Source organism: Cyprinodon tularosa, unplaced genomic scaffold, assembly GCF_016077235.1.
Source record: "Cyprinodon tularosa strain WSP-4 unplaced genomic scaffold, ASM1607723v1 ctg660, whole genome shotgun sequence".
NCBI lineage: Eukaryota > Metazoa > Chordata > Actinopteri > Cyprinodontiformes > Cyprinodontidae > Cyprinodon > Cyprinodon tularosa.
In genome coordinates this window covers 34816-48691 of record NW_024039408.1, presented here as the reverse complement: position 1 = coordinate 48691, position 13876 = coordinate 34816, and the positions used below count along the sequence as shown (strand labels likewise).

The 13876-nt window shown below is 39.6% G+C and overlaps 1 protein-coding gene across 1 annotated transcript in view; it reads left to right on the top strand.

Annotated features, from left to right (window-relative positions):
• Positions 1-13876, top strand: part of LOC119799533 (NACHT, LRR and PYD domains-containing protein 12-like) — a 63825-nt gene that overhangs the window by 15650 nt on the left and 34299 nt on the right. The window contains exons 3-9 of the mRNA XM_038309473.1: positions 3142-3238; positions 3323-3436; positions 4526-4639; positions 5897-5975; positions 6136-6352; positions 6471-7380; positions 7675-8568. Of these exons, the coding sequence (XP_038165401.1) occupies positions 3150-3238; positions 3323-3436; positions 4526-4639; positions 5897-5975; positions 6136-6352; positions 6471-7380; positions 7675-8568 (2417 nt within the window). The 5' untranslated portion in view covers positions 3142-3149. The remainder of the gene's footprint in view (positions 1-3141; positions 3239-3322; positions 3437-4525; positions 4640-5896; positions 5976-6135; positions 6353-6470; positions 7381-7674; positions 8569-13876) is intronic.

The following is a 13876-nucleotide window of genomic DNA, read 5'->3' as shown; positions in this document are numbered from 1 at the left end:
CTGATCTGGGGCGTCATCTCGGGCCTGTAGTAGAAGCTGCTCTGTTTCCATTCTTTTCTGTTTTTCTAATTCTTCGTCCCATTTCTTCAATTTCTCTTTTAAATGCTTTAGTTGTCTCATTTGTGCTTCTTTTTCCAACTTTTCCTCCTTCTCTATGAGTTTTACATATTCTTCCGTCAGCTCCTTCACCTCCTTGTTTATTTGTTCCATCAGTTCTGGCGGTTCTTCCAAGACTATTTTGGTCACAGGCTCTGAGTGTTTTACTGATTTTTTCAAGGATGACTTGGTCCTGGGCTCTGAGTGGCATGTGGGGCCTCTTTGATATGGTGAATGCCTACTACGTACTGGGGGTAGGGAACGGCTGTGGGGAGATTTTCTCCTTACTTCTGGGGTTCTATCCCAATCGTTTTCTTCACTGCTGTAGCTACACTCTGTCTGTGGTGTGTTGCTTATTTCTTTTTCTGTTGTTTCTGTTTCTTCCTCTTCTTCTTCTAATACTAATTTGAGTTGTCCTGTAATCTTTCCCTTGCTACCTGATTCTACTACTACTGGGTACTGGCCTGCTATGCCAGGTCGATAGGGTGGTCACTTATGATCAGTGTATTCAGGGGCTGTTGGGCTCTTTTGTTGTTCAACTTTAAAATATCGCAGGATATCTCTCTGTTCAGCATGTTTCTGTCTTTTATGCAAGTGCATTCGGTCACGCCTTTTTTCTTTATTTCTTAATCGTTCTTCAACCTCGTCACAGCATGAAGGATCAAAGCTGCCCTCTTTAGGCCAACGATTTTTTCCAGATGTCATCTTATGCCATTCTGTCATGCATTTTTGAATTTTGCGCTTATTGGATGGGTGTGTCATCATTACCAGTTTGGCAGGCGTTAATCCCTCGGTCTGTTTGCTCACATTAGCTCCCATGGCAATCAGCAGTCACTTAACCTTTAGGGTCTGTGCTTATTCACTATCCTTTATAGACTTAATAAATTTTTATTTAACCGGTTCTGCTCTTTCCAATACAGATCGTGTTTTTTTTCAATTTTTAGATCCCCACAATTTGAGTTAGGATCTTTAAAAGAACAAATTTACCAATATTATTTTGCACTTTCACTAATTATTATTACCTTATATTTGGTAACAATTTTTCTATTAATTTATTATTATATTTTAAATCTTATCCATATTATAATCTTTACTATTATTATCTTTGTTTACTCCTTATTCCCCTTTAGTTACTTAACTCTTTCACTCTTCACACTAACAAAGACACACAAGACACATTAACCAAGACATACAAGGCAAATGATTATATATATATATATATCTACAGTGCACTTTTACTTTTCCTCACTGTCCCCTACAGTGGCATGCGCGCTTTCCCTGCTTTTCCGGACCCAATCAGATAACTGAAAATAGGTAACGTTCCCGGTAGAGCGGTACTATTTCTCCGATTATCGCTTAATCGGTAATACTCCGGCTATCCCTTAGCCTGGCTATCGCTTAGCCTCTTAATACCTTAACACAATACTTAATACAACACAAATTCTGGCTATCGCTTAGCCTTTCAATACCAAATTCAATACAAGCTGGTTCATGGAGCACGCTGACTATCTTAATCAACAATACCCTCACGTAACACGCGTACTTTTATGTTCCGGATGTATGGCTTCCACAAGCTACGTCAAACGCTTTGACCAATCTGTCCCTTTTACCAATCATCCGTTCAGAACATCACGTGTTAAGCTTAACTTATTCACAAAATAATCCAAACACAAAACAGTTCCAATGCAGAATAATACAAACATTAATAACACTTAAACCATGCATTCACATATACTCATACATACCTTGGACCCTTCCCCAGCTTAGTCTGCCTTGACATATATTCTCATAAAAATGTTTATCAAATTTGGACAATAATTACTAAATTTGGAATACTAGGTCTTTTTAGAAGAGCCTGATGGCGCCTGACACCCACAAGCAGTCGCCGGAGGCTGGTTCCCCACTAATTTAGACAATTATAACGAATTAGCTCACCTGTAACCGGTGAATGTCTGGGCCCGTTTGGGGGTTCCCCGCCTCCGACTGGTGTCCGCAGGATGGTCCGGCGCCTGGGGCTTGACTTCTCCTGGCTGGCTCGCCAATTCTGTCGTTGGAAATCTCCTCAGCGACTTAGAATTAAAGCTAAGTTTTGTAAAAAATTCAAAGTCCTCAAAAGGCAGAAAAGTTTGCAAACAATGATCCAAAAATCAGGCAGAAGCAGCGAAGTCCAGGTCCAATGCAATTTATTGCAACATACAAGGAATCACACACGAGTTGACCGCCGGCGTGCAACTGAACAAATAATGAAAATGGGCCTCTTTTATACACTTCTTGAGCTTGTGTGGACTCCTCCCACAAGCTCCTCCTTTTTTCATTATTCTAGGTACTTTTTCTTCGGGTAAAACCAATTATTTTTATCTTACCGGTGGTAAATCCCTTTGACAGCATATTTTTATATATTTAATCAACAGTCTTTGTTACAGGTTATAGTGACATTTCTTTGCAAATCATGATGACATATATTGTCATTAAATCAAAAACACATTAGTTCTTTAACTATTAATCTTTCAAACCATGCTTTTATCCAAAGTAACTTATGAGTATAATAATTCTTTGAGAACAGCCTTACAGGTCATGATGACATTTGGTGCACTTAAATCAGAAACATATAACAATTTCAATTAATAATAGTCAAAACCATGCCTTTCTTCTAATGTGATCTATGATTATAATATTACTTCAAACCAGGTCAGCATAACCCTAGTGTTCCAAGTCCTAGTAAAACATCACTTTTTCTGTGACCATTACTACTCAGTGTGTTTTGAAGATGACAACTCAATTCATCACAGTTGGTTTAGCTGAGTTCAGCTGGGCTGAGCAACCTTGATATGTCAAATAATTCACTTTTATGAGTGTGCCTGTTTCACTACAACGGCTTGGATCCAGACTTCAAAGGGCCAGGTGCAGACTCATACACACACTGCTTCTCCATTTCTCCCTTTGGCCTACATGAATGTATTTATAAACACAACTCTTTTTAATCATTTAAAAACATTTAATTCTTGTTTTATTCTAATCATTGATGACAAATAATACACTACAAAGTGAGCAGCATGGATCAGTGTGAGGACAGAGAGGACAGAGTCCCTCCCTCTAAAACCACTCTGTGTGGAGAACATGAGGACCAGAGCAAAGTTCAGAGGTCAGATCACCATCTCTAACTGTCCAGGACTCTTCTCCATGTCAGAGCTCAGCATGAACATCACCAAACCATCTTTATTCACAGGAAACAACCAGAACCAGAACCTGGACCAGAACCCAGCTGTGTGTCTTTAAAGAGCAACATGTCAAAGGGTCTCCCTTTTGATTTTAAATCAGACCAACCTCCATCAGCAAACAGGTGAGCTGTTTCTAAATGTTCCACTAATCAGTTTAAACTAACTTCATTCCATCATATTAATGTGAACTCAATTCTTTCTCTCTCATGTCTGTGTTCACATGTGAAGCAGTGAGTGATGGAGGCTAAATAATGGAAATATCAAAGGATTGTTTTATTGTGATGATATTAAATGATCTTGTTAGATGATATTGGAGCTAAAATCAGTTGTTCTTCCATCCAGTTGAATCTTTCTGGATCACCTTGTGTCACATTAGTGAACCAGAGTTGGTGCTTCTGCAGAGCTTAAGGTGATGCACATGTAGGCAAGTCATGATGCTGATTCAACTATTAGATGGAAACTAAACCATCAAACTAAATCTGATGGAATACATGATCTCTCACTGTTATCTGCAAACATCGGTGAAATCAGCAGCTTCTAAAGTTCATCTGTGTTCATTCAAAATGATCATCAGTCTGATTATTAGCAAACTGCTCCACAGTCTGCTTCAGCAGCCGCTACATGTCATCAGAAATACAAGATCATTGACCTGCTGCTGGGAGGAAGATTGATGATAAGAACAAGATGAATCTTTGATAGGAAACTTAGTGTGGATTACTACATTAATGAAAGGTCCTTGAATGCACCACCATGGCCTGTATTACCATAAAAAGCTGAACAGAAGCTCAGAAATGATCAGCTGAGAATAAAGCTGCTGCTCTAAAGGGGTTTGATCATCAGTTTAAGACAAGAACAAGTAAAACAATCAACTAGAAGATAAATGAACTTGTTTCTCCATCAGCAGTTCTGACTCTGATCCAAAGGAAGAAAGTTTATCAGGATAGAAGATCAGAACACATCAAACACTGTTCTACATCCAGACTTTCTGATTATTGTTCAGTTCCTGCTAACAAACCCAAACATCATCCCTTATTAATTATCATCAGAGCTAATTATTAATCCATCATTAATATACGGTTTACAGTGAAACCAGGAATATTTGGATCCACTTCAAACTAGAGCCACTGTGGGACACTTTAGAGTTCTGGGCTTCACTGTTTAACTTTAAATACATTATTAGACTGAGACTGAAGTCAGGCTTTTTCCTTCAGGATCCAACAGAACCTCCAACCAGAACCAGAACCCAGCTGTGTTTCCTTAAAGAGCAACTGGTCAAAGGATTATTATATTGAATTTAAATCAGACCAACCTTCAGCTGCAAAGAGGTGAGCTCTGTCTAAATGTTTTAACTGTTTGAAACTGAAATGACTCATTTTTCCACTAATTCAGTCTCCAGTGATTTCAGGGAAAACATTGTTGGAGGTGTTTCTAAGTGTCTGTAGTTCACCTGTTGGTCCAGCAGGGGTCAGGCTGATTTCAGCTGAAGCCAGAATTCAGATGAATCATTTTATAGAAAAAATCAATGACAGAATAAGTTGTTTCCAGTTCAGACTCTAGTCGATTGCTTTATTCCTGACTTTGTGTTTCTGACACGTTTCTCACACAGTTTTAGTTCATATGTTGAATAAGATGATTTTCAAACAGAATTACTTTAAGGAAACACATAATTGAAGATAAATGACCAAATTAAAGACCAATCCATAAATAATTTACCTCTAGAAATGCCTAAACTTCCCTTTCAAAAGCCTGTTTTCATCTGATTTATTTTTGCTTTAATCTCAAACTCAAATATAAAAGAAATGTTATTTTTAATAAAAAAAAGTTCTTGATTTCAAGTAAAGAAATGCCTTGTTGCAACCTTACTGAAGACCAACATTATTTCTGTACATGAATCCTGTTAGCTTTCTGCAGATGTTGGACCATGTCTATCATGGAGAAAACAGATTAAACTCAGGATGTAAATTTCTTAACCTTTCTTTGGACGTTGTTCTGTCTGATTAACTTGCCTTCATTGTTCTCACACAGGCTGCTGCTCTGGAATATGTTCATGAACTAATCAGTTAAGGTTTAATAACTGTGTCTCCAGCTTCCTGTCAGTCATTGAAACAGCAGCTAAAGCCTCTGATCACAGACTAGGATTAGATTTACTGATCCTTCAGTAGAGTTAGATTTAGGGATGGGAAACGTTGGTAAGAAGACATTTCTCTAAGAAACTACAACAGCAGCTGCAGCTTAATGAAACTGAAATATTTCAGAGACATAAAAAAAAAAAAGAAAATCACTGAATGGCTGTTATTGATTCAACTGTTTTTAAATGATATTTGGTCAATTATTAATTCAATTGTTTTATGAAATATTAAACCTATGATATTTAATGGATTTAGAATATTTTCACTTCTGTATAATGCTGAGCATCAGAAACTCAAACTCTAATCAGGTAGGAGCTTCTTTGCTATAGAAAGTCGTCCCTGAGAGAAGTGAAAAGACATAAAGCTTTAGGATCAGGACACCAGAAGGACCTTGGTCTTTGTCTGTTTGTTGTTCTACAGAATGTGAGTTAATGCTTCCTGGTTCCTCCACAGAGTGAACCAGCAGAACTCAGAGGTTCCCAGTGCTCCATCTGCCCAGCAGCATCAAACCCAGCTGGACTCCATATTTATGGTCTGTACATGAACTACAACTACTTATCCATGGGTTCTGTTCACAGTCATCTCCATGCTGCACTTTGTAGACCAGAGGACTGTCAGTCTGTCCAACATGGATCTGATGTTTGGCTCCATGATCTCAGTCTGATGTGTCCTTCATTTATTGTTCTGTTCAGCTGCTGGAGGAAAACATTGTTAGTTTTGTGAAGAAGGAGCTGAAGAAGATCCAGAAGATTCTGAGTCCAGATGATCCAGAAGCTCAAAGGGAGGATGAGGAGGTGTTGGAAGAAGAGGATGAAGAGCAGAGGAGCAGCAGAGAGGCTTTGGTGAAGATCACCCTGAACTTCCTGAGGAGGATGAAGCAGGAGGAGCTGGCTGATCATCTGCAGAGCAGTAAGAGGATTTCTATAAAGATTTAACATGATGGATAAATTATTAATTTATTCCATAAGAACAGAAAATCAGTTAAAAGGAATTATTTCAATGCTAACAATAAACTTTCATCTTTCAGAGCTGTTTGCTTCAGTTTGTCAACATAACCTTAAATCCAGTCTGAAGCAGAGGTTCCAGTCTGTGTTTGAGGGGATCGCTAAAGCAGGAAGTCCAACCCTTCTGAACCAGATCTACACAGAGCTCTACATCACAGAGGGAGGGACTGGGGGGGTCAATGATGAACATGAGGTCAGACAGATTGAAACAGCATCCAGGAAACCAACCAGACCAGAAACAACAATCAGACAAGAAGACATCTTTGAAGTCCCACCTGGAAGAGATCAGCCAATCAGAACAGTGATGACAAAGGGAGTGGCTGGCATTGGGAAAACAGTCTTAACACAGAAGTTCACTCTGGACTGGGCTGAAGGCAAAGCCCACCAGAACATCCAGTTCATATTTCCATTCACCTTCAGAGAGCTGAATGTGCTGAAAGAGAAAAAGTTCAGCTTGGTGGAACTTGTTCATCACTTCTTCACTGAAACCAAAGAAATCTGCAGCTTTGATCACTTCCAGGTTCTGTTTATCTTTGATGGTCTGGATGAGAGTCGACTTCCTCTGGACTTCCACAACAAGGAGATCCTGACTGATGTTACAGAGTCCACCTCAGTGGATGCTCTGCTGACAAACCTCATCAGGGGGAAACTGCTTCCCTCTGCTCTCCTCTGGATAACCACACGACCTGCAGCAGCCAATCAGATCCCTCCTGCGTGTGTTGGCATGGTGACAGAGGTCAGAGGGTTCAATGACCCACAGAAGGAGGAGTACTTCAGGAAGAGATTCAGAGATAAGGAGCAGGCCAGCAGGATCATCTCCCACATCAATAGATCTAGAAGCATCCAGATAATGTGCCACGTTCCAGTCTTCTGCTGGATCACTGCTACGGTTCTGGAGGATGTGTTGGAGACCAGAGAGGGAGGAGAGATGCCCACACTGCAAAAAATATAAATCTCAATAAGTTATTTTTTCTTAAAATAAGTGTGTTTTTTCTTGATTTGAGGAGGTAAGTAAGACACTTTGCCAATGGAACAAGACAATTTCCTTTTAAAATAAGAAAAAACTATTTTATCGTCTTATTTCAAGTAAATATTATCTAACTATCTTATTTTAAGAGTGAAAATACTCATTCCATTGGCAAATCATCTTATTTACCTGCTCAAATTAAGGCTAAATATACTTAATTTAAGCCATTTTTTACTTATTTCTGGATTGTTTTTGCAGTGCAACACCCTGACTGAGATGTACATCCACTTCCTGGTGGTTCAGACCAAAGTGAAGAAGGTCAAGTATGATGGAGGAGCTGAGACAGATCCTCACTGGAGTCCAGAGAGCATGAAGATGATTGAGTCTCTGGGAAAACTGGCTTTCAATCAGCTGCAGAAAGGAAACCTGATCTTCTATGAATCAGACCTGACAGAGTGTGGCATCGATATCAGAGCAGCCTCAGTTTACTCTGGAGTGTTCACACAGATCTTTAAAGAGGAGAGAGGGCTGTACCAGAACCAGGACAAGGTGTCCTGCTTCGTCCATCTAAGTGTTCAGGAGTTTCTGGCTGCTCTTCATGTCCATCAGACCTTCATCACCTCTAAAATCAACCTGATGGAAGAAGAACAAAAAAAGACTTCCTTTTTATCTAAACTACCTAAGACAGTAAACATAAGAAGTCTCCATCAGAGTGCTGTGGACAAGGCCTTACAGAGTCCAAATGGACACCTGGACTTGTTCCTCCGCTTCCTCCTGGGTCTTTCACTGCAGAACAATCAGACTCTCCTACAAGGTCTGATGACAAAGACAGGAAGTAGCTCACTGACCAATCAGGAAACAGTTCAGTACATCAAGAAGAAGATCAAAAAGAATCTGTCTGCAGAGAAAAGCATCAACCTGTTCCACTGTCTGAATGAACTAAATGATCGTTCTCTGGTCCAGGAGATCCAACAGGCTCTGAGATCAGGAAGTCTCTCCACAGATAAACTGTCTCCTGCTCAGTGGTCAGCTCTGGCCTTCATCTTAGTGACATCAGGAGAAGATCTGGATGAGTTTGACCTGAAGAAATACTCTGCTTCAGAGGAGGTTCTTCTCAGGCTGCTGCCAGTGGTCAAAGCTTCAAACAAAGCTCTGTGAGTACTGACAGAATTTGGGTTTTCCTGGTAAAACCAGGAAAGAGTGACTATTATCCTGGTAAAACTAATGATATCAGTTTTATAAATATACCTTTGATTTAAATAAACACTAGTCAGGTTGCTTTACAGAATACGATTTAGCTAAGAGGCCTGACAAATAGTTTTTTAATCTCGGCACAAAATGATTTCTGTTATCAAAGTGGAAAATAAGTACTTAATTATTAGTTTTTTTAGTTTTGTTAATCATGAATTATGTTCATCCTTGCTAGACCTAGAAACAGAAATGAAGTCACACATATAAGCTTTTAAGCAAGAAATGTCATGTCATCATAATACTATATCTTTGATTGTTTTTATAATGTGCCTTCTCCACCCCCCCCCAATTTATCATATTTCAGAGTAAAACAAGAATCCTTAGCTCCAAAAAACCTGACTCACACAGTTTTCCTTGATATAGTAAACTGGATAAAACAAACAAACAAATAATATAATAAAAAAAGGGTTTTAAAAGTAACTAGAGAGACATATTTTTGATGAGCTGGACCTTCTCTCCTCCTGATGGGCCTTTCAGATAGGAAGCGATTTGCGCTGCGCTGCGCCGGCTGGGTTGCCGGGTCTCTGCTACTCTTCCTCATCATAAAACAAAGGCTCTTTTAAGAGCCACTCACTTATTCTTTAAAGGGCTGATTTCCATAAAAATATTTATTCCAGCATTCTTTGTGTGTTTACACATACCTGGCCAATAAAACCGTGATTCTATCTTTCTGCTAGATGTGTACTTTACAAATAACCATAAATAGTAAATTAAATGTGATATTTATGTTTCCTGACTTAAAACTTTAACAGACATAGTGCAGTGATTGACTTTCTTTTAGTTTACATTACCTGTTATAGTCATTATTTTCATTATCTTCATACAATTCTCCTAATTGAAATATATATAGGTAAGAACTAATCTGACGTCCTTAAGAACATATTCATTACATTCATTACCATATTAACATTACTTTATTTGCAATGTCTTGGAACACAAATGCAGAGCTTATACACTAAGCAAGAATTCATCATACCATGAATCAAAACTCAAACAATGAATTAAGTAAACTACTTAAGTATTAGAACAAGGACTGAGTGACTTTTTTTTTCTTAGGAAAACTCAACCCTGTGAAAAGCGGCCAGGATTTCTATTTTAATTTCACTCCTCTTTTCACGTGAAAGGTTTCTGAGACGTGGTGCTACACTTAAAAGAAAGAGCTCCTCCTCATCTGCAGACTGGTTAAGCACATTCATCACCTGACTCTCAAACTCATCCTTCTGTTCCTGCCTTTTTTTGGTTTTGCTTGATCCCTGCGGAGCCAGGGGTGCCCGTTGGATGTAAGACGCTGCAGGGGCATGAGATGCAGCTGAAGTTGCAGGGGCATGAGATGCGGCTGAAGCTGCCGGGGCATGGTAGGCTACAGCTGAAGCTGCAGGGGCATAGGAAGCTCAGGTAGATGGGTGCTCCTGGGACACATCAATAGCTACTGGGTCAGGCAGGGTCTCAGAAGATTCATCGTTGGCCAGAGATGCAGGGGTAGACGGGGAGCTGTGAGATACTTTGGTCAGGTAAAGGGTAAAGGTTTCAGGTGGTGGTGACTGAGCAGCCAGGAGTGCTGAAGTAACGTGGGGAGCAGAGGACCTCTCTTCTAGAGATGGGGACATATTGGAGGAAGTGGCCCTCTCTCTGACATGAGGCTCCAGGAAGCTCATAATGGAGAAATACTTCCATGTGGTCTTGTGTTCTGCCCCTGCACCACTCTTCTTCTCTCTCATGGTCTTTCTTTCCTTAATATATCTGTCCCTGAGATTTTTCCATCGCCTTTTACACTCATCCTCTAAATAATAGGAGAAAATGTGTTAATCATAGTACATGAAAGCTATAATTTAGTCCTACTTCAATTAAGAAAATAGATGTAGAGCTATTGAGGGAGAACACATAACACTAAGCTAGATTTACATATTGCCTACCTACCTACCAACAAGCTACCTGACTTAAAACACACCTGACACGCCTACTTGGTTGGAAATGTGTTTCCATGCTACTGCTTTCCTCCCGATGTCCCTGTACAGTCGCAAACTTGTGTCATATAGTTCGGGGAATTCAGACACACACAGTATAAGCTTTTCCTCCATTTTGCTTCCTGGTCTTTCCATCTGATGGCCCGGTTTCTATTGGCCACGCGTGCATTCGTCACAGAGCGGCGTGGTCAACGTTCAAGCCCGCGAAGCGGTGCGCTGCGCTTGCGCTTTGCTCGACGCAGCAATAAACCGCCCTGGCGCGGCGCAAGCCATTGAAAAGAATGGGTTTCACAGCGCAGCAGTGCGGTCGTCGCAGCCTGTCTGAAAGGCCCATAAGAGATGAAGTGAGAGATTATTGTTGGAGATCTAACTACAGCAATATACAGCAAATACCCTCCTGACTAATGATCAATAAAGATAATATTTCTGTGATGATACAGAGCTGAGCTTCTACATCAAATCTAAAACACATTGTGAATCACAGGACTGTCAGTTCATACTTTTTCCTTACTTTAACAATCTTATCATCATATTACAATGACATTAGTTGGTCACCTATCCAGTAAATTGTGTTTCTTAGATGATCTACATACAGTCATGGCCAAAAGTTATGAGAATTATTCAAATATTAATATTTACAAAGTCCACTGCTTCAGTTTTTATAACGGCAATTTGCATATACTCCAGAATGTTATAAAGAGTGATCAGCGTAACAGCAATTAAATGCAAAATCGATATTTGCCTAGAAAATGAACTTTTTCCCCAAAAAAACATTTCAACGTCATTGTAGCGCTGCCTTAAAAATGAATACAGAAATACAGAAATGCTCAATGAATAAATAAGCATTCAATTATTTGCCACCAAAAATACAATAAACAAATAAATGTTAATAAAAATTAAATTATACAGTGAGACATAAATGTATATAACTCTTTTAATTAGCTTCTTTATATATTTGCCTTTGTAATATTTACCTTATTTATTTTTTTGTCCTTTATAATCTTCAACTTTATGTTTTAATTACTTATATTTTTAAGTAGTTATTTATATGCATGTTATAATATTTCTGTCTGTTTTATTCTTCCTTTGTATTTTTTTAGTTACCCTAGATATTTCTTCACCACCTGCCCTTTTTACATTTCTGCCTGTGGTATTTACATTTCTGTCTGCATTTCTGCCTCATTATGCAAATGAGGAGGGGGTGTGTCCTAGAGAGTCAACTTCTACTCATTGGTTGGTTAGCATTTTACTGCATTGGTCAAATCTACAGGAGGAGAGGAGAGTCTGAAGTCGAGTCTGAAGTCATTATAACGCGAGTAGAGACTTGTGTCCTCGACAAGAACAAACTTTGCCAAATACAACAAAAAATCGCCATCATAGCCAGCAGTCCTTTACACACGGCTATGCCGAGAGAGGGCTGCTGCAGACGGGCTGCCGTTAGACCTGGCTGACGTTAGCTTCAGAGCTACGCTGGTGCCATGGTCCTCTCAAGTTCAGAACATTTTCTTTTAAATTACGCATTAAATCTGTGAATGGGCCATATGGTGATGCTTAAAACTATAATGTTCTCGCCTCAAATCATCTTAAAACATACTTTTATTGAACAGCAGCAACAGAAAAGAGAACTATTAACTTAATACTCTGAGCTCTGTGAGTTAAGAAGATGGCCGCCAACCAATGAGCAGAAGGTGACTCTCTAGGACACGCCCCCTCATTTGCATAATGAGGCAGAAATGCAGACAGAAATGTAAAAAGGGCAGGTAGAAATTAATAGCTGCAAAGAAATAAATGAGGTAAAAAAAATACAAAGGAAGAATAAAACAGACAAAATATTATAACATGCACATAAATACTTAAAGGTATAAGTAATTAAAAAATAAAGTTGAAGATTATAAAGAAAAAAGAAATAAGGTAAATATTACAAAGACAAATAAAGAAGCTAATTAAGAGTTATATACATTTATGTCTCACCGTATAATTTAATTTCTACTTACATTTATTTGTTAATTGTATTTTTAGTGGCAATTAATTGTATGCTTATTTATTTATTGAGCATTTATTTACTTTTGTATTTATTTTTAAATATGGCAGAGTTGGTCCTCCATATAAAAGGACCAGCTAACATCGTATCAGTGATTGCTCCATTAACACAGGTGTGGGTGGTGATGAGGACAGGGCTGGAGATCAATCTGTCAGGATTCAGTCAGAATGACACCACTGGACACTTCAAAAAGAGGCTGGTGCTTGGCATCATTGTTTCTCTGCTGTGAACCATGGTTATCTCTAAAGAAACTCGTGAGGTCATCATTGCACTGCACAAAAATGGCCTAACAGGAAAGAGAATCGCAGCTAGAAAGATTGCACCTCAGTCAACAATCTATCGCATCATCAAGAACTACAAGGAGAGAGGTTCCATTGTTGCCAAAAAGGCTAAAGGGCGACCAAGAAAGACCAGCAAGCGCCAGGACCGTCTCTTAAAAATGTTTCAGCTGCGGGATGGGGCTACCAGCAGTGCAGAGCTTGCTTAGGAATGGCAGCAGGCAGGTTAAGAGTGCATCTGCATGCCCTGTGAGGCGGAGACTCTTGGAGCAGGGCCTGGTCTGAAGAAGGGCAGCAAAGAAGCCACTTCTCTCAAAGAAAAACATCAGGGACAGACTGATATTCTTCAAAAGGTACAGGGAGTGGACTGCTGAGGACTGGGGTAAAGTCATTTTCTCTGATGAATCCCCTTTCCGATTGTTTGGGACATCTGGAAAACCGCTTGTTGGGAGAAGACGAGGTGAGCGCTACCAGCAGTCTGGTCTCATGCCAACTATAAAGCATCCTGAAACCATTCATGTGTGGGGTTGCTTCTCAGCCAAGGGAGTCGGCTCTCTCACAGTCTGACCTAAAAACACAGCCATGAATAAAGAATGGTACCAGAATGTCCTCCAAAAGCAACTTCTCCCAACCGTGCAAGAGCAGTTTGGTGATCAACAATGCCTTTTCCAGCATGATGGAGCACCTTGCCATAAAGCAAAGGTGATATCTAACTGGCTCAGGGAACAAAACAGAGATTTTAGGTCCATGGCCTGGAAACTCCCCTCATCTTAATCCCATTGAAAACGTGTGGTCAATCATCAACAGACGCATGGACAAATGAAAACCTAGGAATTCTGATAAAATGCAAGCATTGATTGTGCAAGAATGGACTGCTATCAGTCAGGATTTGGTCCAGAAGTTGATTGAGAGCATTCTAGGGAGAATA